Source organism: Hemibagrus wyckioides, linkage group LG27, assembly GCF_019097595.1.
Source record: "Hemibagrus wyckioides isolate EC202008001 linkage group LG27, SWU_Hwy_1.0, whole genome shotgun sequence".
NCBI classification, from domain to species: Eukaryota; Metazoa; Chordata; class Actinopteri; order Siluriformes; family Bagridae; genus Hemibagrus; species Hemibagrus wyckioides.
Genome location: NC_080736.1, coordinates 3,730,454 through 3,755,333, shown reverse-complemented (window position 1 = coordinate 3,755,333; position 24,880 = coordinate 3,730,454). Strand labels below are relative to the sequence as shown.

At 42.2% G+C, this 24,880-nt stretch overlaps 1 protein-coding gene across 1 annotated transcript; it reads right to left on the bottom strand.

The window, feature by feature from the left end:
• Positions 1-1,582: 1,582 nt before the first annotated feature.
• heatr3 (HEAT repeat containing 3) lies at positions 1,583-24,369 on the bottom strand. Its single transcript, XM_058382273.1, has 15 exons — positions 24,118-24,369; positions 22,992-23,164; positions 22,231-22,318; positions 20,336-20,439; positions 20,018-20,127; positions 19,491-19,631; positions 18,360-18,667; positions 18,173-18,263; positions 12,040-12,194; positions 7,993-8,075; positions 7,704-7,840; positions 7,022-7,110; positions 5,112-5,255; positions 4,850-5,026; positions 1,583-3,544 (listed from the first exon to the last, which is right to left on the bottom strand). Exons 1-15 carry the CDS (start codon positions 24,256-24,258, stop codon positions 3,431-3,433), a joined length of 2,055 nt encoding a protein of 684 aa, XP_058238256.1. The 5' UTR covers positions 24,259-24,369; the 3' UTR covers positions 1,583-3,430.
• Positions 24,370-24,880: the final 511 nt, after the last annotated feature.

Below are 24,880 nucleotides of genomic sequence, written 5' to 3'. Positions count from 1 at the left end.
AAATGGACAAGCGTAAGGATTTGAGCGAGTTTGACGAAGGGCCAAATTGTGCTGGTTAGACCACTGGATCAGAGCATCTCCAAAACTGTAGCTCTTGTGGGGTGTTCCCGGTCTGCAGTGGTCAGTATCTATCAAAAGTGGTCCAAGGAAGGAACAGTGGTGAACTGGTGACAGGGTCATGGGCGGTCAAGGCTCATTAATGCACGTGGGGAGCAAAGGTTGGCCCGTGTGATCCGATCCAACAGACGAGCTGCTGTTGATCAAACTGCTGAAGAAGTTAATGCTGGTTCTGATAGAAAGGTGTCAGAATACACAGTGCAGGATGGGTCAGGGCTGTTTTGGCAGCAAAAGGGGGACCAACACAATGTTAGGCAGGTGGTCATAATGTTATGCCTGATTTGTGTAGGCTCTACATGTTATTTCTGCTCAACATTTTGGCTTCCGATTTTTCAGACACTGTGTATATAGCAAAAGAATGTTCAAAATGCCATATATTAATAAGTGAATCATTCGAACAGAGGAATAACACTCCACATTGTGGTGTTATATGAAAATAGTGCACTTCTTGGAGGTGTGTGTTGTGCTGCATCACAACTCGACCCGCCCACCTTGCAAAAACATTGGTTCTAAAATAAACCACACCTGCACAATTAATGTGGAGACAGCAGCAACACTGAGCCTCGCCCTGCCTGGGATATCCAACACGAATGTGGTTGAACCACTCCTGCATGCAGAACATTTTATCATCACGTTTGCACAGTTCTTTTTAACAGGGTTTAAACTATTCCTATCGCAACTGAGGAGGTCATTGCACAACCTGCAAGGCTTCCTGTGTCGATTTCAATGTTTGTTTCATCTTCTCATATTAAAAAAACGCATCAATGCATCTGTCTCAAGTTATAACCTGTAGCGATGATTCAGTGAGTCATATAATTTGACTCACCAGAAGAGTCGACTCTTATGATTCACAAACGACTCACTGCCGACTCACACCCCTAAACCATAAAATAAAATGAATGTTTTTGGTTTGTTTGTTTTATAGATTCCTAATTTACTACATTTCCTTCTAATTAACAGAATATTGTCACTTATTCATTTATTATATTAATATTTAAATGATTCAATTCCTCAGTAAGCACAGTGCTATTTTTTAACTATGAATCAATTGTGATGTAAAACAAATCAAATTTTTATCATTGTGTGGAATTTGTCTAGCTGTTTTTTTTTTGCCCAAGTGGCAATAATTCTGGAGCTGCTATGAATCTTTATTTTGTAGTCAGTCACAGACAGAAATAAGAATCGATTTGACAATTTGCACGTCTCGGGCAACTCAAGTAAACAATGCAAACCTTCAGGTCTATCGAGATGGAGATGGAATTTGCTGGATGCCACGCCCGATGCCTGTGGGGCATTTTTAAATTTTTTTAAAGAGTGAATCCGACCAAAAAACCCCAAGCAGCTCATTGCAGAATGCTGCTCTCAAAGTTATTGGTGACATCATAATAAGAATATGCAAATTAGAGCTAAAAGTGGGCGGTCCGATGAGAAAGCTGTACAAAAAGATTCACACTCAAGCTGTTCATCATCGAAAACATTTCGCTTTAATGATGTAAAGCATCAGAAAATTCACGCCAAACCTTTTCAGTTAGAGCTCTCTGTGATATGATCTCCTGTTCATTTCCAAAGCTAAACAATGTCTTGGGAGAGTAAACAATTAATATATAAAGAAAACTTCACACTTTATTTCCCCGCCCAGAAATAACATCTGTGTGATCAACTCTACACAAGAGCATGAAGATGAAATGAATTTCCATGATGTTCGGTGTCCGACGTTCGCTTCTTTACTTCTGTACAGGAAGTGTAGTTAACAATCAGGACAAATAAATGAACTAACGTTTATGTAAAAATATATATACGCATAAATCTACATATATTTAATCCCAACAGAACTCAACAATGTGAATATGGATTATTCTTCCTATTTTGCTCAAAATGAAGTAAAGCCATCTTTCCAAGAATGAGAAGATTAAATAATGGGAATTTATGTTACCACCCTGAAGATGTTTACTTGATCACCATGGCAACAATTGTACGATTTATACACCAAATATCATCACAACATCCATTTTATTCATATATAGTTGCATTTCACGTTGTGGATCATCCATAAATCAAGTTGCTTACATTACAGCAAACCTAAACGATCATTTTCTCTCTCTCTTTCAAAATAAAGGCATTGTGACATCACTTCCTCCACGCTGAACAACTTTCCTGTTGAGTAAAACCTAAAAAGTTACAGCTTACGCCAACATTAGATCCATCCGTTTTGAACTGATCCCTTACAAAAGCAAACAATCAACTATTTATTTCAAAATACATCTGTTTATTATCCATCATTGTGAGTGAGCGTTGCTATAGAAACGCAAACACGTACATTCATGTAATGGTAGTAGATGGAACTGGAAACGAATCTGAAGCAATTCAGCAGCGCTGTCAGTATAAATAATATAAATGATGCGTGAAGTAAGGACACAAAGATGTGGTCATGCAGTTTCACCAGCCGATTGGATGCACACGAGCTGAAGAAGCGACACCGGACACCAAACATACATTTTGCGAAACCGTTAAACGTTATAGACTGAACCTGGAGAAAGCCTCTTTTTACACTTTTCACATTCACAACAGAACCGGGACGTTATTCACTATCCTCAGAAATTCACTTTCATATTAAATCTAGATTTTTCACGACTTTCTCTACAGTCCAGCACTCACTGTATTCAGTATTCAAGCCAAAATAAACACCTCATCATGTCTCTCGCTATAAAAGCCACTTTTTATAGATGATTGAGTTTTTCTTCAACACAACAATCAGGATCATCCCATAAAACAGCATGAAAAATAAAAATATTCAAAATCAAAATATTCGACAGAAATAAAATAGAATTCATTTTTTCCACACCATAATAGGCTGTATTGGATCTGCAGACCCTGAGACGTTACATTTAAAAATGAGGAAAAGAAATATATATATATATATATATATATATATATATATATATATATATATATATAAAATTGTGTGATTATATTATAGTAATAAAAATAAACCAAGTGTCCGATGTAACGGATATCGAAAATATATATAGCATTGTACTGACACTGCTACAAACAGAGCTCCTCCTTCCGAGAGCTTTAAAACTAGAGTATTATTTAATACACTAAAATTTTTCTCATTCTTAAATGAACCGCAACTCAAATCGAGAAAACCGAGCACACACGCTTGTGTGTTCTGTATCTCCGGTCACACACACACACTAACTAAAAAAAAAACTGGCCTGCCAGTTCCACAGATTCCTGACCGGAGCTTTAATCTCCAAAACCCCTCACATTGAATTTCAGTCAAGAATTTCTGTCGTGTCCGATTTCGTCCTTATTTCTTCTGCAGCGACTCCAGGTAGCCGATGAACCTGCGCAGGTTGGTCTTGACGTTGTCCAGGACGCACAGCTGATCCGCGCTGTAGGTTCCTCGGCCTTCCTTCCGGATCTGATGCACAAAAGCGTGGGGGAATTAGTACGTCTAAAGCATGCCAGATTTCAACTGTCTTTTAAAGGAGAACAAAAATCTACAAATCATGTAAAAATCGTAAGAATTGTAAAGAAATGAAAACATCTCAGGATTTTTCTCCATATAGTGTGGAGAAGGAGGACGGCTTTGAAGTAGTTGCGTGTGGAACAACACACAGTTAAATGTACCTTTTTGTTAGTAAAGAGCGTTTGCACTTCCTTGGTCTTTACACGTTCGCTTTGTAAACACTGGGTCTGTAGCTCCGCCTACGTCACACGTGACCTTCTGACGTGATTACGTAGTACGTGGCGTCACAGACACGTATCCCAGAGCTAACCCTAGACGAGCTTTTGTGGTTAAAAAGCATACAATTTTTAAATTTTTCTAAGAAAATGAGCAATGGTTTGGTTGGATAAGAGCCTTCTTCCTGGGCTGGGATCGTTTAGAGATTTATGAAGCTGCATTTAAACTACATTTTGGTAGTTCAGACTCGCGGGAACCATTGAAGTCCACTATATGGAGAAAAATCCTGAAATGTTTTCCTTGAAAAACGACTGAAGAAAGAAAGACGTGAACGTCTTGGATGACCAGGGGGTGAGGAAATGATTTGCAGATTTTTGTTCTGGAAGTTAAGGTCAGTGCTATGCGATATCCTGATAAAAACTGGGCAGAGACGATCGTGCGGTACGACGACTAACGGTGACTGACAAAATAACCACGATAATGATCCAGGAATTTGCGTGTGCAGAAAAGGGACGTGAGGAAACGAGGATCGAGGATCGAGAGTAATGAGGATGTTTTTCCGTCCATTAGTGTGTTCTATTTATGTTTCACCTGCGAGTTCTTTGACTTTGGCTTACTGAGCTTATTTTGAAGGAGGTGGAGTTGTTGCCGTGGGTAACGTGAGTGTATAAAGTTTGTTTATTAGTTTATTTTTTGAGTCGAACGGGTCGCGTGACTAAGAATACGTCATCGTGTTCTCAGTTCAAACTACAACGTAAAAATGTGTTATCAAATTTATCCATTTTTCTGAAAATCTCAGTTTCCGCCAGACACAACCACTGTCTCGGTTTGGACGGAAGGCCAAGATGTAAAGAAAACGTTTTAGTTTAAAATTTAGCCTTTGTTGTCAGCCATCTTTAGTCGCCGTGACGATAAATCGGCTGTCACTTTACCTCGATCTTAAAGAACTGTTATGTGATGTTTGATGTTTTTGGACTGGGAAAGCAAACTCACCCAGCGTAACCCCAGCTTAAGTGTGTGTATGTGTGTGTGTGTGTGTACCTTGGCAGTGAAGGCAGGCTGTAGAGCCTTCAGAGCTGTGAGCAGGTTGATGTTTCTCGCCGCCTGTTCCGCCTCCTGGCCGTCTGCAAAAACGTCCAACAGAGCGTCCAGCGCTTCTCCGCACGCCACCAGATTCGTGTCCTTAGACGCGACGCCCAGCAGCGCGTTTCCTATCAGCTGCAGGGTCGAGATAACGGGAAAACTCATCATGAAGCTTTATTACTGATTACAGATTACAGTCACAATAAGTGGAGATGTTTACCTGCAGCGTCTCAGCAGATCCCTCGTCTTTAGCCAGCGTGCTTCCTGTGATGCCCAGAATGGCCAGAGCGTTCACTCTCACGCTCAGCACATCACACTGCAGTGCTGCTTCACACACACTCATCAACTGCTGAGGGCTCATACACTGCACACACACACACACACACACACACACACACACAATAATGCACTTGTGGCATTCTCATAACCCAAAATAGACTGCATGATAAACATCAGTAATATTACAATAGATATTAGTCAAATTGAGTTTTTATTATAATACAGAGATACGAGCTGACTGAAATTCTATAATTCACTTTTTACACAAAATTTCAAATGAACCCAACTAGCTTTGGATCATTTCATCCCAAGTGACTTACAAACGAGAAGAAATTGAGAGCGAGAGAAAGAGAGAGAGAGAGAGAGAGAGACAAGAGACAACAGAGAGAGAGAAAGAAAGAAAGAAAGAAAGAAAGAAAGAAAGAAAGAAAGACAAACAGAGCAGACAGAGAGAGATATAGAGACACAGAAAGAAAGAGAAAGAAAGACACAGCAGGCAGAGAGAGAGAGAGAGAGAGAGAAGGAGTGAGAGAAACAACAGACAGAGAAGACAGTAAGAGAGTGAGAAAGAGAGAGAGATCACAGACAGAGAGACGAAAAAAGGCAAGAGAAAGAAAGACAGACAGTGAGAGAGAGATTGAGAAACAGCAGACAAAGAGAAAAGGACAGAGAGAGCGAGAGAGATAAAGAAAGAAAGAAAGTAAGAAAGAAAGAAAGAAAGAAAGATAGAGAAAGACAGACAGAGCAGATAGAGAGAGATAGATATATAGAAAGAGAAAGAAAGACAGAGAGAGAGAGAAAGACAAACAGTGCAGAAAGAAAGAAAGTGAAAGGAGAGACAAAAAGAAAGACAGATAGAGCAGAGTGGCAGAAACAAAGGGAGAGTGAGAAAGACAGAGACAGAGAGACAGAAATAGACATAAAGAAAGAAAAAAGAAAGAAAGAAAGAGGAGCGAGGGGAGGGGAAGTGAAAGGGGGAGAGAGACAGAGCGCTTTTTTTCTCAGGCATGGTTTAGACTCCACGTGTGAACGCCAGAGCTGACGCAGCAGGAACGTGAGGACGTCTGTTCACATTCTCACCTGAGGGCATCTCCTACACACCCAGTCCACCTTTAACATGGTCAGCTAACGTCTTCATTCAAGAAATTTAATTTTTTGGTACTGTTTATTTCTCGGGGAACATCTTCAATACGTTTTTGTCAAATGTTTTATTTAATTTTTTTTTTAATACTTTGTAAAAAAAACAAATAAAAACATTTAACAACTAAATACTTATTGCTAATTTAAAAAAGAAAAAAAAAATTAATAAAATTTCGTCTATTGCTTCTGGCCAGGTTGTAAATGATTAGATTTAAATTATGAAAATTAAAATAAAATAAAATAAAATGAAATAAAATAGCACGACATGCATAATACCTCAGAACAGCATACTGCACCATCAAAAATATACTTTTGTTTTATTATAATTTAATTTTTAATTTCAATACATCCACGATACACCTAAAAAAACTGAGATACAACTCTGAAATCTTTTTATAATTTATATTTAATTTTATATATTTGCATAATAAATAAATAATTTATTTATTTCATTTTATTTCTATAGCGGATTTAAGTACAGACATTACCGCAAAGCAGCTTTAAAGACCTACATCAATTCTTAACACAAATATAATCTTATTTTAGATTATTTACAGCCAGTAATTTATTTCAGGAGATTCGTTTCGTTGATTCTCTGTTTACTTGGTAAACGACATCCGCTGTTTAAAGATGAAATACTTCTTAAATACTCTAAAGGGTTAAAAGTGAAGCGCACGTCTGTGTGAGAATTTATACGGTGTGTGTTCTGACCTGAGGGATATTTTTGGAGGCCATTATTTGGAGCAGCGAGCGCATGGCGCTGGTTACGGCCTCCAAGAACTCCTCATCCTTCAAAAGATCTGCAACAACAAATATAACAGCGTCAAAACAACAGCAACAACAACAACTTGCTAGCTGTTACACATCATATATCATATGAGGAATAAATCACATTGAAGGTGTGCTGTTATTAGAAAATAAGCAGTGACATGGTGTTTTCCTATACAATCTCTAATACACATTTTTAACGTATTTACAAATGAAACTTTATACTTTTATCCATTTATAGTTACATTTATTGATGTGGATCAACCTTACAACAAATGTGTTCCTGTTACTGCTTACATTATAGCAGCTACAAACATCCCTTCCCTCCGAATGAGCCGTTACTATAGCAACGACACTGTGTTAGAACGAGTGTGCTACGTCATCGTTGTCATAGTAACAGGGCATACACGTGATTTGGTCTAATCTAATGTCACGTGTCAAGTCGTATCAGATCACGGCATTTTTTTAGTGTTATATATTTAATGGTAATTAATTAAAACCTTTCAACCAATCAGATACGAGAATTCAGCAGGGGTTGGGATTGGAATTTAATGTAAAATAAAAGCTAAATCAAATATTAAATCAAGTAAGCTTTCTTTCTTCTCTTTTTCTCTCTCTCTCTCACCTGCTGAGGTAAAGATGAGAGACGAGAGGTGCTGAGCGACGGCCTGCAGTCCTGCAGCTCCACCCAGACACTCCACGTCCATCACAGCCAGCATGTTATGGAGACACGTCAGAGCCCGACACTGCACCCGCTGCATTCTGGGAACAAACACACCCACCTTTTCATTCACATCATTTCCTCAGAGTTACTTTAATGTACAAGTGCGTTATATATAAGAACCGCGTGCTGCCTGACTTCTGTTCAGGACTGCTTTAATGAATAACTGAATAATTAAGGAAGAGAATTTTACTTCTTAACGAGGCACTTCCATGCGGGATTCCGGCCACAAACGTCCAGAGCAGCATGGCTCGGAAACTCTGCTTTCTTCAGGACCTGAATAAAATAAAAATAAAAACCTTTTAGATGGAAGGATAAAAAGCAACACTGTCAGTTTACTCAACTTACTAAAGAATTAAAGTTTCACCAACAATAAAATAAATAAATAAAAACAGAAATTTATATATATATATATATATATATATATATATATATATATATATATATATATATATATATATATATATATATATATAGTTATAATTTCTAAAATAATTCTAGATTATTTTTATTTGACATTATTAAAAATAAAGCCTACACAAAAAAAACCCAGAAATATATATATGTATATAATAAAAATATAAAATAATATATGATTTTTAAATAATAGAATAAATATATATTGTTAAAAAAACTTTCACAATAAAAAATAAGTAAAAACGAAAATATATAAATAATAAAAATATAAAATAATATATAATTTTTTAAATAATAGAATAAATATATATTATTTTTATTCTACATTATTAAAAAAACTTCCACAATAAAAAAAATAAAAACAAATATATATATATTTTTTTACTTGATATATATATATATCAATAAAAAAAACCTTAAATGTGGAAACAATATAAGCCTTTATACAATAGCAAATAAGACCTGCTTTTCAGTTCAAACCAAAGTAATGGCACCCTATAAGCCGAGGAAGGACTAGTGAGTGACTCTGGCAGCAGATACCCTGCAGTGGCTGAGCTACATTACAGAAAAATTCAGCGCAGCGATAATGAAGCTCTCTTTCCTCATGTAGTCATCATTTTGTCGTCTGTAGCTCTCTGTGAGCTTTTTATAGGCACTGCTAATTCTATTTCTTTTGTAATATATCTTAGAACAGTTTCTCGACACTTCTTCGCCAGGAAATGTTAGTCCATTTTGTCCTCTGAGTCTAGAGTAGACACCACATTAATCTCTCATATCTTTTTTTTATTTCCCACTATCTGCCACTTCTTCCCTTTTCTTCTCCTTTCATATATATATATATATAATAAATGTATCTACTATTATTATCTACTAACTATTACCTCCTAAGGGCTCGACTCTCTTCTCTCTTAGATAGCATCTAGAGACGTAACGCTATCGGATTGGACACCTTTACAAACTAAGAGCAGACGATCTGAGTAATCGTTTTGGTCTGAGATCCTCCATCTTGGCAGCACAGAGCACAGAGCTAGATAACCATGATAGTGTATATTGCTTTGAAAATCCTTCATAACATTCCTAAAAATCCTTAAAGTCTAGATCAGGTTGTTTATGGGGATTTGCCTATAATGGATATGATTAGCTCGCTAACTTTGTTCAGCAACAAATGAGTCAGTGATTGTTGGCTTGTGTAGGACAAATTCATTCATTTTCTATTAATGATAGAATGGAGAATCCTTTCTAGTGTGTTTGAGTGTGTTGTGTGTCTTGATTGTGTTGAGTATTTGTGTGTTTGAGTGTGTTGTGTGTCTTGAGTGTGTTGAGTATTTGTGTGTTTGAGTGTGTTGTGTGTCTTGAGTGTGTTGAGTATTTGTGTGTTTGAGTGTGTTGTGTGTCTTGAGTGTGTTGAGTATTCGTGTGTTTGAGTGTGTTGTGTGTCTTGATTGTGTTGAGTATTTGTGTGTTTGAGTGTGTTGTGTGTCTTGAGTGTGTTGAGTATTTGTGTGTTTGAGTGTGTTGTGTGTCTTGAGTGTGTTGAGTATTCGTGTGTTTGAGTGTGTTGTGTGTCTTGATTGTGTTGAGTATTTGTGTGTTTGAGTGTGTTGTGTGTCTTGAGTGTGTTGAGTATTTGTGTGTTTGAGTGTGTTGTGTGTCTTGAGTGTGTTGAGTATTTGTGTGTTTGAGTGTGTTGTGTGTCTTGAGTGTGTTGAGTATTCGTGTGTTTGAGTGTGTTGTGTGTCTTGATTGTGTTGAGTATTTGTGTGTGTGAGTGTGTTGTGTGTCTTGATTGTGTTGAGTATTTGTGTGTGTGAGTGTGTTGTGTGTCTTGAGTGTGTTGAGTATTTGTGTGTTTGAGTGTGTTGTGTGTCTTGAGTGTGTTGAGTATTCGTGTGTTTGAGTGTGTTGTGTGTCTTGATTGTGTTGAGTATTTGTGTGTTTGAGTGTGTTGTGTGTCTTGAGTGTGTTGAGTATTTGTGTGTTTGAGTGTGTTGTGTGTCTTGAGTGTGTTGAGTATTTGTGTGTTTGAGTGTGTTGTGTGTCTTGAGTGTGTTGAGTATTCGTGTGTTTGAGTGTGTTGTGTGTCTTGATTGTGTTGAGTATTTGTGTGTTTGAGTGTGTTGTGTGTCTTGAGTGTGTTGAGTATTTGTGTGTTTGAGTGTGTTGTGTGTCTTGAGTGTGTTGAGTATTCGTGTGTTTGAGTGTGTTGTGTGTCTTGATTGTGTTGAGTATTTGTGTGTGAGTGTGTTGTGTGTCTTGAGTGTGTTGTGTGTCTTGAGTGTGTTGAGTATTCGTGTGTTTGAGTGTGTTGTGTGTCTTGAGTGTGTTGAGTATTTGTGTGTTTGAGTGTGTTGTGTCTTGAGTGTGTTGAGTATTTGTGTGTTTGAGTGTGTTGTGTGTCTTGATTGTGTTGAGTATGTGTGTTTGAGTGTGTTGTGTGTCTTGATTGTGTTGAGTATGTGTGTTTGAGTGTGTTGTGTGTCTTGAGTGTGTTGAGTATTCGTGTGTTTGAGTGTGTTGTGTGTCTTGAGTGTGTTGAGTATTCGTGTGTTTGAGTGTGTTGTGTGTCTTGAGTGTGTTGAGTATTTGTGTGTTTGAGTGTGTTGTGTGTCTTGAGTGTGTTGAGTATTTGTGTGTTTGAGTGTGTTGTGTGTCTTGAGTGTGTTGAGTATTTGTGTGTTTGAGTGTGTTGTGTGTCTTGAGTGTGTTGAGTATTTGTGTGTTCGAGTGTGTTGTGTCTTGAGTGTGTTGAGTATTTGTGTGTTTGAGTGTGTTGTGTGTCTTGATTGTGTTGAGTATTTGTGTGTTCGAGTGTGTTGTGTCTTGAGTGTGTTGAGTATTTGTGTGTTTGAGTGTGTTGTGTGTCTTGATTGTGTTGAGTATTTGTGTTTGAGTGTGTTGTGTGTCTTGAGTGTGTTGAGTATGTGTGTTTGAGTGTGTTGTGTGTCTTGAGTGTGTTGAGTATTTGTGTGTTCGAGTGTGTTGTGTCTTGAGTGTGTTGAGTATTTGTGTGTTTGAGTGTGTTGTGTCTTGAGTGTGTTGAGTATTTGTGTGTTTGAGTGTGTTGTGTGTCTTGAGTGTGTTGAGTATTTGTGTGTTCGAGTGTGTTGTGTCTTGAGTGTGTTGAGTATTTGTGTGTTTGAGTGTGTTGTGTGTCTTGAGTGTGTTGAGTATTTGTGTGTTCGAGTGTGTTGTGTCTTGAGTGTGTTGAGTATTTGTGTGTTTGAGTGTGTTGTGTGTCTTGAGTGTGTTGAGTATTTGTGTGTGTGAGTGTGTTGTGTGTCTTGAGTGTGTTGAGTATTTGTGTGTTTGAGTGTGTTGTGTGTCTTGAGTGTGTTGAGTATTTGTGTGTTTGAGTGTGTTGTGTGTCTTGAGTGTGTTTGAGTGTGTTGTGTGTCTTGAGTGTGTTGAGTATTTGTGTTTGAGTGTGTTGTGTGTCTTGAGTGTGTTGAGTATTTGTGTGTTTGAGTGTGTTGTGTCTTGAGTGTGTTGAGTATTCGTGTGTTTGAGTGTGTTGTGTGTCTTGAGTGTGTTGAGTATTTGTGTTTGAGTGTGTTGTGTGTCTTGAGTGTGTTGAGTATTTGTGTTTGAGTGTGTTGTGTGTCTTGAGTGTGTTGAGTATTTGTGTTTGAGTGTGTTGTGTGTCTTGAGTGTGTTGAGTATTTGTGTTTGAGTGTGTTGTGTGTCTTGAGTGTGTTGAGAGTGTTTGAGTGTTTAGTATTTTAGTGTGTTTACTGTGTTTAGTGTATTTGAGTGTGTTAAAGTGTGTTGAGTGTGTGTAGTGTGTTTTGTATTTTAGTGTGTTGAGTGTGTGTGTGTGTTTCACCTGCTGTGGTATGCTGTAGTTCAGCAGTGTTGTGTGTAACTCTGCAGAAAGGCAGAGAGGAGAGAAGAGGCTGGAGTTCCCATCTGCCACACCGTCGGTACATATCTCACTCTCGTCACTGCTCGACATCTCCTCCCACTCATCATCGGAGGGTTCTACACACACACACACACACACACACACACACACACGGCTTGATATTTGTCACTTCACGTCCTGTCTCACACATTACTACACACACAAATCATCGCCATTGGAAAAGTGGCATCCTCATACACACACACACACACACACACCATCCGTCTGTGTCCTGTATCTCACACACACACACACCATCCGTCTGTGTCCTGTATCTCACACACACACACACACCATCCGTCTGTGTCCTGTATCTCACACACACACACACCATCCGTCTGTGTCCTGTATCTCACACACACACACACCATCCGTCTGTGTCCTGTATCTCACACACACACACACACACCATCCGTCTGTGTCCTGTATCTCACACACACACACACACACACACACACCATCCGTCTGTGTCCTGTATCTCACACACACACACACACACACCATCCGTCTGTGTCCTGTATCTCACACACACACACACACACACACCATCCGTCTGTGTCCTGTATCTCACACACACACACACACCATCCGTCTGTGTCCTGTATCTCACACACACACACACGCACCATCCGTCTGTGTCCTGTATCTCACACACACACACACCCACCATCCGTCTGTGTCCTGTATCTCACACACACACCCACCATCCGTCTGTGTCCTGTACCTCACACACACCATCCGTCTGTGTCCTGTACCTAACACACACCATCCGTCTGTGTCCTGTATCTCACACACACACACACACACCATCCGTCTGTGTCCTGTATCTCACACACACACACCATCCGTCTGTGTCCTGTATCTCACACACACACACCATCCGTCTGTGTCCTGTACCTCACACACACACACACACACACACCATCCGTCTGTGTCCTGTACCTCACACACACACACACACACACACCATCCGTCTGTGTCCTGTACCTCACACACACACACACACCATCCGTCTGTGTCCTGTACCTCACACACACACACACACCATCCGTCTGTGTCCTGTATCTCACACACACACACACCATCCGTCTGTGTCCTGTATCTCACACACACACACACACACACACACACCATCCGTCTGTGTCCTGTATCTCACACACACACACACACACCATCCGTCTGTGTCCTGTACCTCACACACACACACACACCATCCGTCTGTGTCCTGTATCTCACACACACACCATCCGTCTGTGTCCTGTACCTCACACACACACACACACCATCCGTCTGTGTCCTGTACCTCACACACACACACACCATCTGTCTGTGTCCTGTATCTCACACACACACACACACCATCCGTCTGTGTCCTGTACCTCACACACACACACACACACACCATCCGTCTGTGTCCTGTACCTCACACACACACACACACACACCATCCGTCTGTGTCCTGTACCTCACACACACACACACACACACACCATCCGTCTGTGTCCTGTACCTCACACACACACACACACACCATCCGTCTGTGTCTTGTACCTCACACACACACACACACACACACACACACACACCATCCGTCTGTGTCCTGTATCTCACACACACACACACCATCCGTCTGTGTCCTGTACCTCACACACACACACACCATCCGTCTGTGTCCTGTATCTCACACACACACACACACACACCATCCGTCTGTGTCCTGTATCTCACACACACACACACACACCATCCGTCTGTGTCCTGTACCTCACACACACACACACCATCCGTCTGTGTCCTGTATCTCACACACACACACACACACACCATCCGTCTGTGTCCTGTATCTCACACACACACACACACACACACACCATCCGTCTGTGTCCTGTATCTCACACACACACACACCATCCGTCTGTGTCCTGTATCTCACACACACACACACACCATCCGTCTGTGTCCTGTATCTCACACACACACACACCATCCGTCTGTGTCCTGTATCTCACACACACACACACCATCCGTCTGTGTCCTGTATCTCACACACACACACACACACCATCCGTCTGTGTCCTGTATCTCACACACACACACACACACACACACACACACCATCCGTCTGTGTCCTGTATCTCACACACACACACACACACACCATCCGTCTGTGTCCTGTATCTCACACACACACACACACACACCATCCGTCTGTGTCCTGTATCTCACACACACACACACACACACACACCATCCGTCTGTGTCCTGTATCTCACACACACACACGCACCATCCGTCTGTGTCCTGTATCTCACACACACACACACCCACCATCCGTCTGTGTCCTGTATCTCACACACACACCCACCATCCGTCTGTGTCCTGTACCTCACACACACCATCCGTCTGTGTCCTGTACCTCACACACACCATCCGTCTGTGTCCTGTACCTAACACACACCATCCGTCTGTGTCCTGTATCTCACACACACACACACACACCATCGGTCTGTGTCCTGTATCTCACACACACACACCATCCGTCTGTGTCCTGTATCTCACACACACACACCATCCGTCTGTGTCCTGTATCTCACACACACACACCATCCGTCTGTGTCCTGTATCTCACACACACACACACACCATCCGTCTGTGTCCTGTACCTCACACACACACACACACCATCCGTCTGTGTCCTGTACCTCACACACACACACACACCATCCGTCTGTGTCCTGTACCTCACACACACACACCATCCGTCTGTGTCCTGTATCTCACACACACACACACACCATCCGTCTGTGTCCTGTACCTCACACACACACACACCATCCGTCTGTGTCCTGTATCTCACACACACACACACACCATCCGTCTGTGTCCTGTACCTCACACACACACACACACCATCCGTCTGTGTCCTGTACCTCACACACACACACCATCCGTCTGTGTCCTGTATCTCACACACACACACACACCATCCGTCTGTGTCCTGTACCTCACACACACACACACACACCATCCGTCTGTGTCCTGTACCTCACACACACACACACCATCCGTCTGTGTCCTGTATCTCACACACACACCATCCGTCTGTGTCCTGTACCTCACACACACACACACACCATCCGTCTGTGTCCTGTACCTCACACACACACACACCATCTGTCTGTGTCCTGTATCTCACACACACACACACACCATCCGTCTGTGTCCTGTACCTCACACACACACACACACACACACCATCCGTCTGTGTCCTGTACCTCACACACACACACACACACACACACACCATCCGTCTGTGTCCTGTACCTCACACACACACACACACACACACCATCCGTCTGTGTCCTGTACCTCACACACACACACACACACACACACACCATCCGTCTGTGTCCTGTATCTCACACACACACACACCATCCGTCTGTGTCCTGTATCTCACACACACACACACACACACACACACCATCCGTCTGTGTCCTGTATCTCACACACACACACACACACCATCCGTCTGTGTCCTGTACCTCACACACACACACACCATCCGTCTGTGTCCTGTATCTCACACACACACCATCCGTCTGTGTCCTGTACCTCACACACACACACACACCATCCGTCTGTGTCCTGTACCTCACACACACACACACCATCTGTCTGTGTCCTGTATCTCACACACACACACACACCATCCGTCTGTGTCCTGTACCTCACACACACACACACACACACCATCCGTCTGTGTCCTGTACCTCACACACACACACACACACACCATCCGTCTGTGTCCTGTACCTCACACACACACACACACACACACCATCCGTCTGTGTCCTGTACCTCACACACACACACACACACACCATCCGTCTGTGTCTTGTACCTCACACACACACACACACACCATCCGTCTGTGTCCTGTATCTCACACACACACACACCATCCGTCTGTGTCCTGTACCTCACACACACACACACCATCCGTCTGTGTCCTGTATCTCACACACACACACACACACACACACCATCCGTCTGTGTCCTGTATCTCACACACACACACACACACCATCCGTCTGTGTCCTGTACCTCACACACACACACACCATCCGTCTGTGTCCTGTATCTCACACACACACACACACACACACCATCCGTCTGTGTCCTGTATCTCACACACACACACACACACCATCCGTCTGTGTCCTGTACCTCACACACACACACACCATCCGTCTGTGTCCTGTATCTCACACACACACACACACACACACACCATCCGTCTGTGTCCTGTACCTCACACACACACACACCATCCGTCTGTGTCCTGTATCTCACACACACACACACACACACCATCCGTCTGTGTCCTGTATCTCACACACACACACACACACCATCCGTCTGTGTCCTGTATCTCACACACACACACACACACCATCCGTCTGTGTCCTGTATCTCACACACACACACACACACACACACCATCCGTCTGTGTCCTGTACCTCACACACACACACACCATCCGTCTGTGTCCTGTATCTCACACACACACACACACACACCATCCGTCTGTGTCCTGTATCTCACACACACACACACACACACCATCCGTCTGTGTCCTGTATCTCACACACACACACACACACCATCCGTCTGTGTCCTGTACCTCACACACACACACACACACACACCATCCGTCTGTGTCCTGTATCTCACACACACACACACACACACCATCCGTCTGTGTCCTGTATCTCACACACACACACACACACCATCCGTCTGTGTCCTGTACCTCACACACACACACACACCATCCGTCTGTGTCCTGTACCTCACACACACACACACCATCCGTCTGTGTCCTGTACCTCACACACACACACACCATCCGTCTGTGTCCTGTATCTCACACACACACACCATCCGTCTGTGTCCTGTACCTCACACACACACACACCATCCGTCTGTGTCCTGTATCTCACACACACACACCATCCGTCTGTGTCCTGTATCTCACACACACACCATCCGTCTGTGTCCTGTACCTCACACACACACACACCATCCGTCTGTGTCCTGTATCTCACACACACACACACACCATCCGTCTGTGTCCTGTATCTCACACACACACACACCATCCGTCTGTGTCCTGTATCTCACACACACACACACACACCATCCGTCTGTGTCCTGTACCTCACACACACACACACACACCATCCGTCTGTGTCCTGTATCTCACACACACACACACCATCCGTCTGTGTCCTGTATCTCACACACACACACACACACACACACACACACACCATCCGTCTGTGTCCTGTATCTCACACACACACACACACACACACACACCATCCGTCTGTGTCCTGTATCTCACACACACACACACCATCCGTCTGTGTCCTGTACCTCACACACACACACACACACACCATCCGTCTGTGTCCTGTACCTCACACACACACACACCATCCGTCTGTGTCCTGTACCTCACACACACACACACACACACCATCCGTCTGTGTCCTGTACCTCACACACACACACACACACACCATCCGTCTGTGTCCTGTATCTCACACACACACACACACACCATCCGTCTGTGTCCTGTACCTCACACACACACACACACACACCATCCGTCTGTGTCCTGTACCTCACACACACACACACCATCCGTCTGTGTCCTGTACCTCACACACACACACACACACACCATCCGTCTGTGTCCTGTACCTCACACACACACACACCATCCGTCTGTGTCCTGTACCTCACACACACACACACACACACCATCCGTCTGTGTCCTGTACCTCACACACACACACACACACACCATCCGTCTGTGTCCTGTATCTCACACACACACACACACACCATCCGTCTGTGTCCTGTACCTCACACACACACACACACACACACACACCATCCGTCTGTGTCCTGTATCTCACACACACACACACACACCATCCGTCTGTGTCCTGTACCTCACACACACACACACACACACACACACCATCTGAGCAACACATGTTGACGATAATCTCCAGTGAGGTTTGCTGTGCTGTCAGTAGTGCTACGGCTTCCCTCAGCTCCGGTTTGTCCCTCTGAAAACACACACACACACAGTCATATAACCTAGCATTGACCTCTTGTCTATTTAAATAGCTTCACATCACTCAGCTAAGCTCTTATTTGCTGACCGGCAGAAAAGCGGCGAGATCTTTCTCCATCTTTTTCCCGTTCCGCTTCCCTCTGTTCATCTTCATCTCTCCGTCGTCCATCTCCTCCTCTTCCTGCACGCCGGCTGCGGCCTGGTGCTCGTCCGGTCTGGCCGACTCGGGATCGGACGTGCCGGCTCCGTCCAGGCGACTGGACTCTCTGTGCCACAGGTCTGGGACCAGCACTCCCGCGTCCAGGCTGAGACACTGAGCCAGAGTCTTGACCACAGCGGAGATAGCCTCGGCCTGATGGGTGGAGGACAGGCAGCACTTCAGGTTCCAGATGGTTCCTGGGAGAGAGGAGAAGAAAAACATCAATCTTCACAAAGTGCTTTAACACTTTAATCTGTTGCTCAAAACAGATGATGAAATTATTGAGGAGAAAAAAACGAGACAGAAATGAAAAGAACCGGATTAATAGCGCGAGGCGAGGCAGTGCCATGAGTGAGAGTGCGTGTGTGTGTGTGTGAGAGAGAGAAAGAGTCTGTCTGAGAAAGACTGTGTGCGCGCGTGTGTGTAAGTGTTTTTGTGAGAAAGAGAGAGTGTGTGTGTGTGTGTGTGTGTGAGGGAGTGTAAGTGTGTGTGTGAAAAAGAGGGAGAGAGAGAGAGAGTGTGTGTGTGTGTGTGTGTGAGGGAGTGTAAGTGTGTGTGTGAAAAAGAGGGAGAGAGAGAGAGAGTGTGTGTGTGTATGTGTGAGTGAGTGTGTGTGTGTGTTAGAGAGAGAAAGAGTCTGTCTGAGAAAGACTGTGTGTGCGTTCGTGTAAGTGTTTGTGTGAGAAAGAGAGAGAGAGTGTGTGTGTGTGTGTGTGTGTGAGGGAGTGTAAGTGTGTGTGTGAAAAAGAGGGAGAGAGAGAGAGAGTGTGTGTGTGTATGTGTGAGTGAGTGTGTGTGTGTGTGTTAGAGAGAGAAAGAGTCTGTCTGAGAAAGACTGTGTGTGCGTTCGTGTAAGTGTTTGTGTGAGAAAGAGAGAGAGAGAGACAGAGAGAGAGTGCGTATGTGTGAGTCGGTGTAAGTATGTGTGTGTGTGTGTGCACGCGAGAGAGAGAGAGAGAGAGAGAGAGAGAGAGAGAGAGAGAGAAAGGGAGAGAGAGTGTGTGTGTGTGTGTGTCGTACCTGCAGCCAGACTGCGTAAAAGCACGTGTTCCATACTGGAGTGTGTGGAAAGCAACACGTTCTCTAAAGCGGCCAAAACAGCAGCGTTCACACTTCCTACCAGCTCGGAGTTATCCTCAGTCACAGTGTGTAAACAGTGTGCTGGAAACACAAACACACACACACACACCATTCTACTAAGTTTGGGTTTGTTAAGTAAACAATAACACACTCCATGTCGTGTTGTCGTAGGAAAATAATCAGTGACGGTGTGGAGCGATGAAGAGGAGTTTCCGAAGATTACGATGATCCGATTCTTAAATAAAACCCGCATCATAGTTTTTATCCGTTTCCGGTTACATTTAAACGTTATGCAAAAATGTGGATGCCTGTTGCCATAGAAACCAAAACCTATAAAGCTGTGATTTGCCTTACAGCCTGATCTGTGGTTGTGGTAGATGAATCAACACCATCTGACCAATCGAAACCGAGAATTCAACCACAGGTGTGGTATAAATGAAGTGTGTGTGTGTGTTTGTGTGTTTTACCTGCTGACAGAGCGAGCTGGACGTTGTGTGGATGTTTCTCAATGCATGGCAACAGAACGTCCAGAAGTCTGGCTCTATTAAACACCGACACGGCTGTACTGCTGCTCTCACTACACACACACACACACCACCTCAGTAAGTATGCTCTAAGAGACCCCCTTAGAGATGTGAATACAAATCCAGCACTTTATCATCATCTTCAGGATCATTTGAATCGTATATAAATAATTAATAAATAATAAAATAAATACTGAATAACATTAACGATGTTTTTTTACACTTGTGTCGTTAAATAAGGTGCAGGTGAGAGGTGTGTACCAGAGATTCCAGAGTAAATTCACAGCTTCATTCGCTACATCCTCCACGGTCGGTTTCTGCTCCTTCTTCACGGGACTGGAGCTCAGCTGGACCCGCACACAGCACTATACACACACACACACGAACAGACACACACACAAACATACACACGCACAGCCACATGTGCAGACACACACAGGCACAGACACACACACACAGATAGACATACGTATGCACACACAGGCACAGCCAGACACACACACACAGACACGCACACAGACACGCACACAGAAGCACACACAGAAGCACACACAGACGCACACACAGACGCACACAGAAGCACACAGAAGCACACACAGAAGCACACACAGACACGCACACAGACACACACAGAAGCACACACAGAAGCACACACAGAAGCACACACAGACACGCACACAGAAGCACACACAGACACGCGCACACGCACACAGACACGCACACACACACACGCACACAGACACGCACACACACACGCACACACACACGCACACAGACACGCACACAGACACGCACACACAGACACGCACACACAGACACACACACACAGACACGCGCACACACACAGACACGCGCACACACACAGACATGCGCACACAGACACGCACACAGACACGCACACAGACACGCACACAGACACGCACACAGACACGCGCACACGCACACAGACACGCACACAGACACGCACACAGACACGCACACAGACACGCACACACACACAGACATGCGCACACAGACACGCACACAGACACGCGCACAGACACGCGCACAGACACACAGAAGCACACACAGACACGCACACACATGCACACAGACACACACATGCATGTGCGCACACACACACAGACACACATGCATGCACAGACAGGAACACACACACACAGTCAGATGTATATTTTTTCACTTTATTTCCGTATGTTTAAAGTCGTTTATTATTGCAGATGTTAAAATGATAAATTCCGATCACAAGCAGATGATCTGACTTTAAACCTAAATCAATAAAATTATTAAATGATATAAGTTTTGTTAATAAAGTGTATTACAATTATGATTAGTAAAATTCAGAATTCTTTAAGGTCATTTGTTTTTTTTTTGCACAACGTAAATGTAAAAGTTTTCACACTGCTCTTTTACTGGCAATTATTTTACTTAACAACTTAATATTTATAAACATATTTAAAATGTATAAATATTATGACAACATTTTTGTCTAATTTATTTTTTTAAACAAATACAAGCAGATAATATACTTATTATACACACACTTTAATTTATATTTATTTTTATTGTTATTCTTTTATTTAACATTTTTATATATTACTTTCGTAACAAATATTAACAATAAATATTTGTATTTTTTGTATTTACATACCCTATTTATACACAGACTCTAATAAAACATATTAAAAAATCGCCCATAATAAATAAATAAATAATAAATAAATAAATAAATAAATAAACAAACAAATAGATAAATAAACAAATAAATAAATAAATAATTGGCTTCTGGTGTATGATAGAAAACAAATGAACACAGCATTTGTTGTTAAATATAAATTAAAATATTAGATAAATATGTAAAAGTTAGAGAAGTAAGCCTGAAAGTTTGAATAATTTAGTAAAATAAATTATATTTTATTATTTTTTAAAAATTCACAAGATCCTGACAGGAAAATGAAATCGAAAAATATTGGATGTGACTAAATTATTTATTCTGGAATAAATTTATTTATTTTACTTTATTTAATCTTTTATTTCATTTCATCCTAGTGAGATTATACAGTTTCAAACAGACCCGTGTTTGTCTGTGATTTCCACAATAAAACTTAAAATGAATAAAACTAATTTTTCCACACACACAAGTCTCTAGCACTCACCTCGGTCAGCAGGGTGGTGAGAGGAGTCAGGACGTCCTGCCTCACCATGTCCTCACACACCTCGGCTCCTCCACACACACTCAGGTTCCTGCAGCACAACGACATGAAGAACGTTAGGAAAGTGTAGCAGCTGTTCTGGTGTCCACATTACACACACTCTTACACTGAGCATGGGTCTGAGAATTTAATACAATTTCATTTCATGACATCGTGTTTATGTGCAGAACTGGAATCTTTAAAACTCTGATGTGAATTTCTATCTATCTATCTATCTATCTATCTATCTATCTATCTATCTATCTGCCCATATGTATCTGTCTTTCTGTCTGTCTATCTAACTATCTATCTATCTATCTATCTATCTATCAGTCAATCTATCCATCTGTCTGTCTATCATCTATCTGCCTGTCTATCTATCTATCTATCTATCTATCTATCTATCTATCTATCTATCTATCTGTCAGTCAATCTATCCATCAGTCAATCTATCCATCAGTCTGTCTATCATCTATCTGCCTGTCTATCTATCTACCTATCGGTCTGTCTGTCTGTCTGTCTATCTATCTATCTGTCTGTCTGTCAATCTATCCATCTGTCTGTCTATCATCTATCTGCCTGTCTATCTATCTATCTATCTATCTATCTATCTATCTATCTATCTATCTTTCTATCTATCTTTCTATCTATCTATCTATCTATCTATCTATCTATCTATCTATCTATCTATCACTCAGTATTGTGTGTGTGTAAGTGTGCTGCACCTGAGCGCTCCAGTTGCCGTCTCTCTGACCGCCAGGCTGCTGTCCAGAAGAAGTGGCGCTAATCTCCTCACTGCGTCTCTGTGCAGAAAGCCTGGGATCGTCTGACTCTGCTGAACCACTCGGGAAATACTAGCACATGCATACTCACGTATATCTGCACTCGGACTCTGCAACTGAGAGACAGACAGAGAGACAGGAGGTCAGGTATACGGGCAGGGTAGGTGAGAGACAGACAGAGAGACCGATAGACAGACAGACAGACGGAGTGACAGGGGGTCAGGTTACGAGCAGGGAAGGTGAGAGACAGACAGACAGACAGACGGACGGAGAGACGGGAGGTCAGGTATACATGCAGGGATGGTGAGAGACAGACAGAGAGACAGACAGATGGGGAGACAGGAGGTGAGGTATATGAGCAGGGAAGGTGAGAGATAGACAGACAGAGAGACAGACGGAGAGACAGACAGACAAAGAGACGGGAGGTCAGGTATACGAGCAGGGGAGGTGAGAGACAGACAGAAAGACAGACAGACAGACAGATGAACACAGGCTGTCAATAGTGTGCATTAATTTGAGTGAAAAAGTTAAAGGAAATTCTTTTTGTCAGCAGATTTACCCTTTAATTTCTGACCACATTTTGCTATTTATATTAGTTCATAATTTTAACCCTTAATTATTATTTAACAAGTAAATACCAAAAGTTGTATTAAAGTGTAAAATTCTCACTAATACGTGCCTCTCCAAATATTTACCATTTTTATCATATAAAAGACAGAAAGAAACTTCAACTTAGTTGGACTGGTTAACGAGCTAGCTTTGCTCTGACATCTACACAAGACTAACCTACTCCTTAAACCTGGATTAATTTAACCTTGTTTACACTTTAAATCATATATTACGTTTAAAGTTAATAAGATTTTGAGATAAATAGCAAAAACTCGTATTCCCAGCCACTTTCCGACATGTCCCGCCCCCTACGCGACGATTGGTGAACATCAGAGCTTGACTGACAGACGGCGTGACGATTTACACTAAAAGCCAATCGCTGATCAGACACGAGCTCGTACTAGCCAATCAGAACCGAAGAGGCTGGATTATGTCCTAATACGGGTAGGGAAAAAATTACTTTTTCAAGTAATTCTGCATGCGGAGACTCAACCACATCCTCCTCCTCATCATCTTCAGCGGCGCGTTTCACAGCTTTTACCGGCCGTCCCTCCGGAGGAAACTGCGCGCGCTTAAACCTCGCGTTCTTCGTCTTTCCCATCGCGCTACGTTTTAATAAAAAATAAAAGGCAACCGATCGAACCGATAAATTCTACAGCACAGGAACACACACTGCCATGTGGAAGCTAGGTGCCAGAAATCCCAATTTGGATTCAGTCGGAAAGCAAACCAAACTGTCGCGCGCTGTCGGAAAGTTAGTATCCAGTGTATTTGGCGCCATCTAGTGGCTAGATTGTAGAATTGGATTTTTTTTTATAAGGATAAACCTTTTGTCTGAAAACTTTTGTAAACTTTTGGTATCTATCTATCTATCTATCTATCTATCTATCTATCTATCTATCTATCTATCTATCTATCTATCTATCTATCTATCTATCTATCTATTATTTTTAATAAATGTCATTGTTTATTTATTTATTTATTTATATGTCTCTCTCTCTCTCTCTCTCTCTCTCTCTCTCTCTATATATATATATATATATATATATACTTATTTATTATTTTTAATAAATGTCATTATTTATTTATCTATCTATCTATCTATCTATCTATCTATCTATCTATCTATCTATCTAGCTAGCTATCTAGCTAGCTAGCTATTTATTTATTTATTATTTTTAAATAAATGTCATTATCTATCTATCTATCTATCTATCTATCTA

Bases quoted from the DNA above. Each gene is read 5' to 3' on its own strand.
- heatr3 (XM_058382273.1), bottom strand. From the start codon at position 24,258: ATGGGAAAGACGAAGAACGCGAGGTTTAAGCGCGCGCAGTTTCCTCCG. The intron at 18,668-19,490 runs GTACGACACACA...CCTCTCTCCCAG, and splicing joins TTTACGCAGTCTGGCTGCAG to GAACCATCTGGAACCTGAAG. The intron at 3,545-4,849 runs GTACACACACAC...TTTGTGCATCAG, and splicing joins AGCCTGCCTTCACTGCCAAG to ATCCGGAAGGAAGGCCGAGG.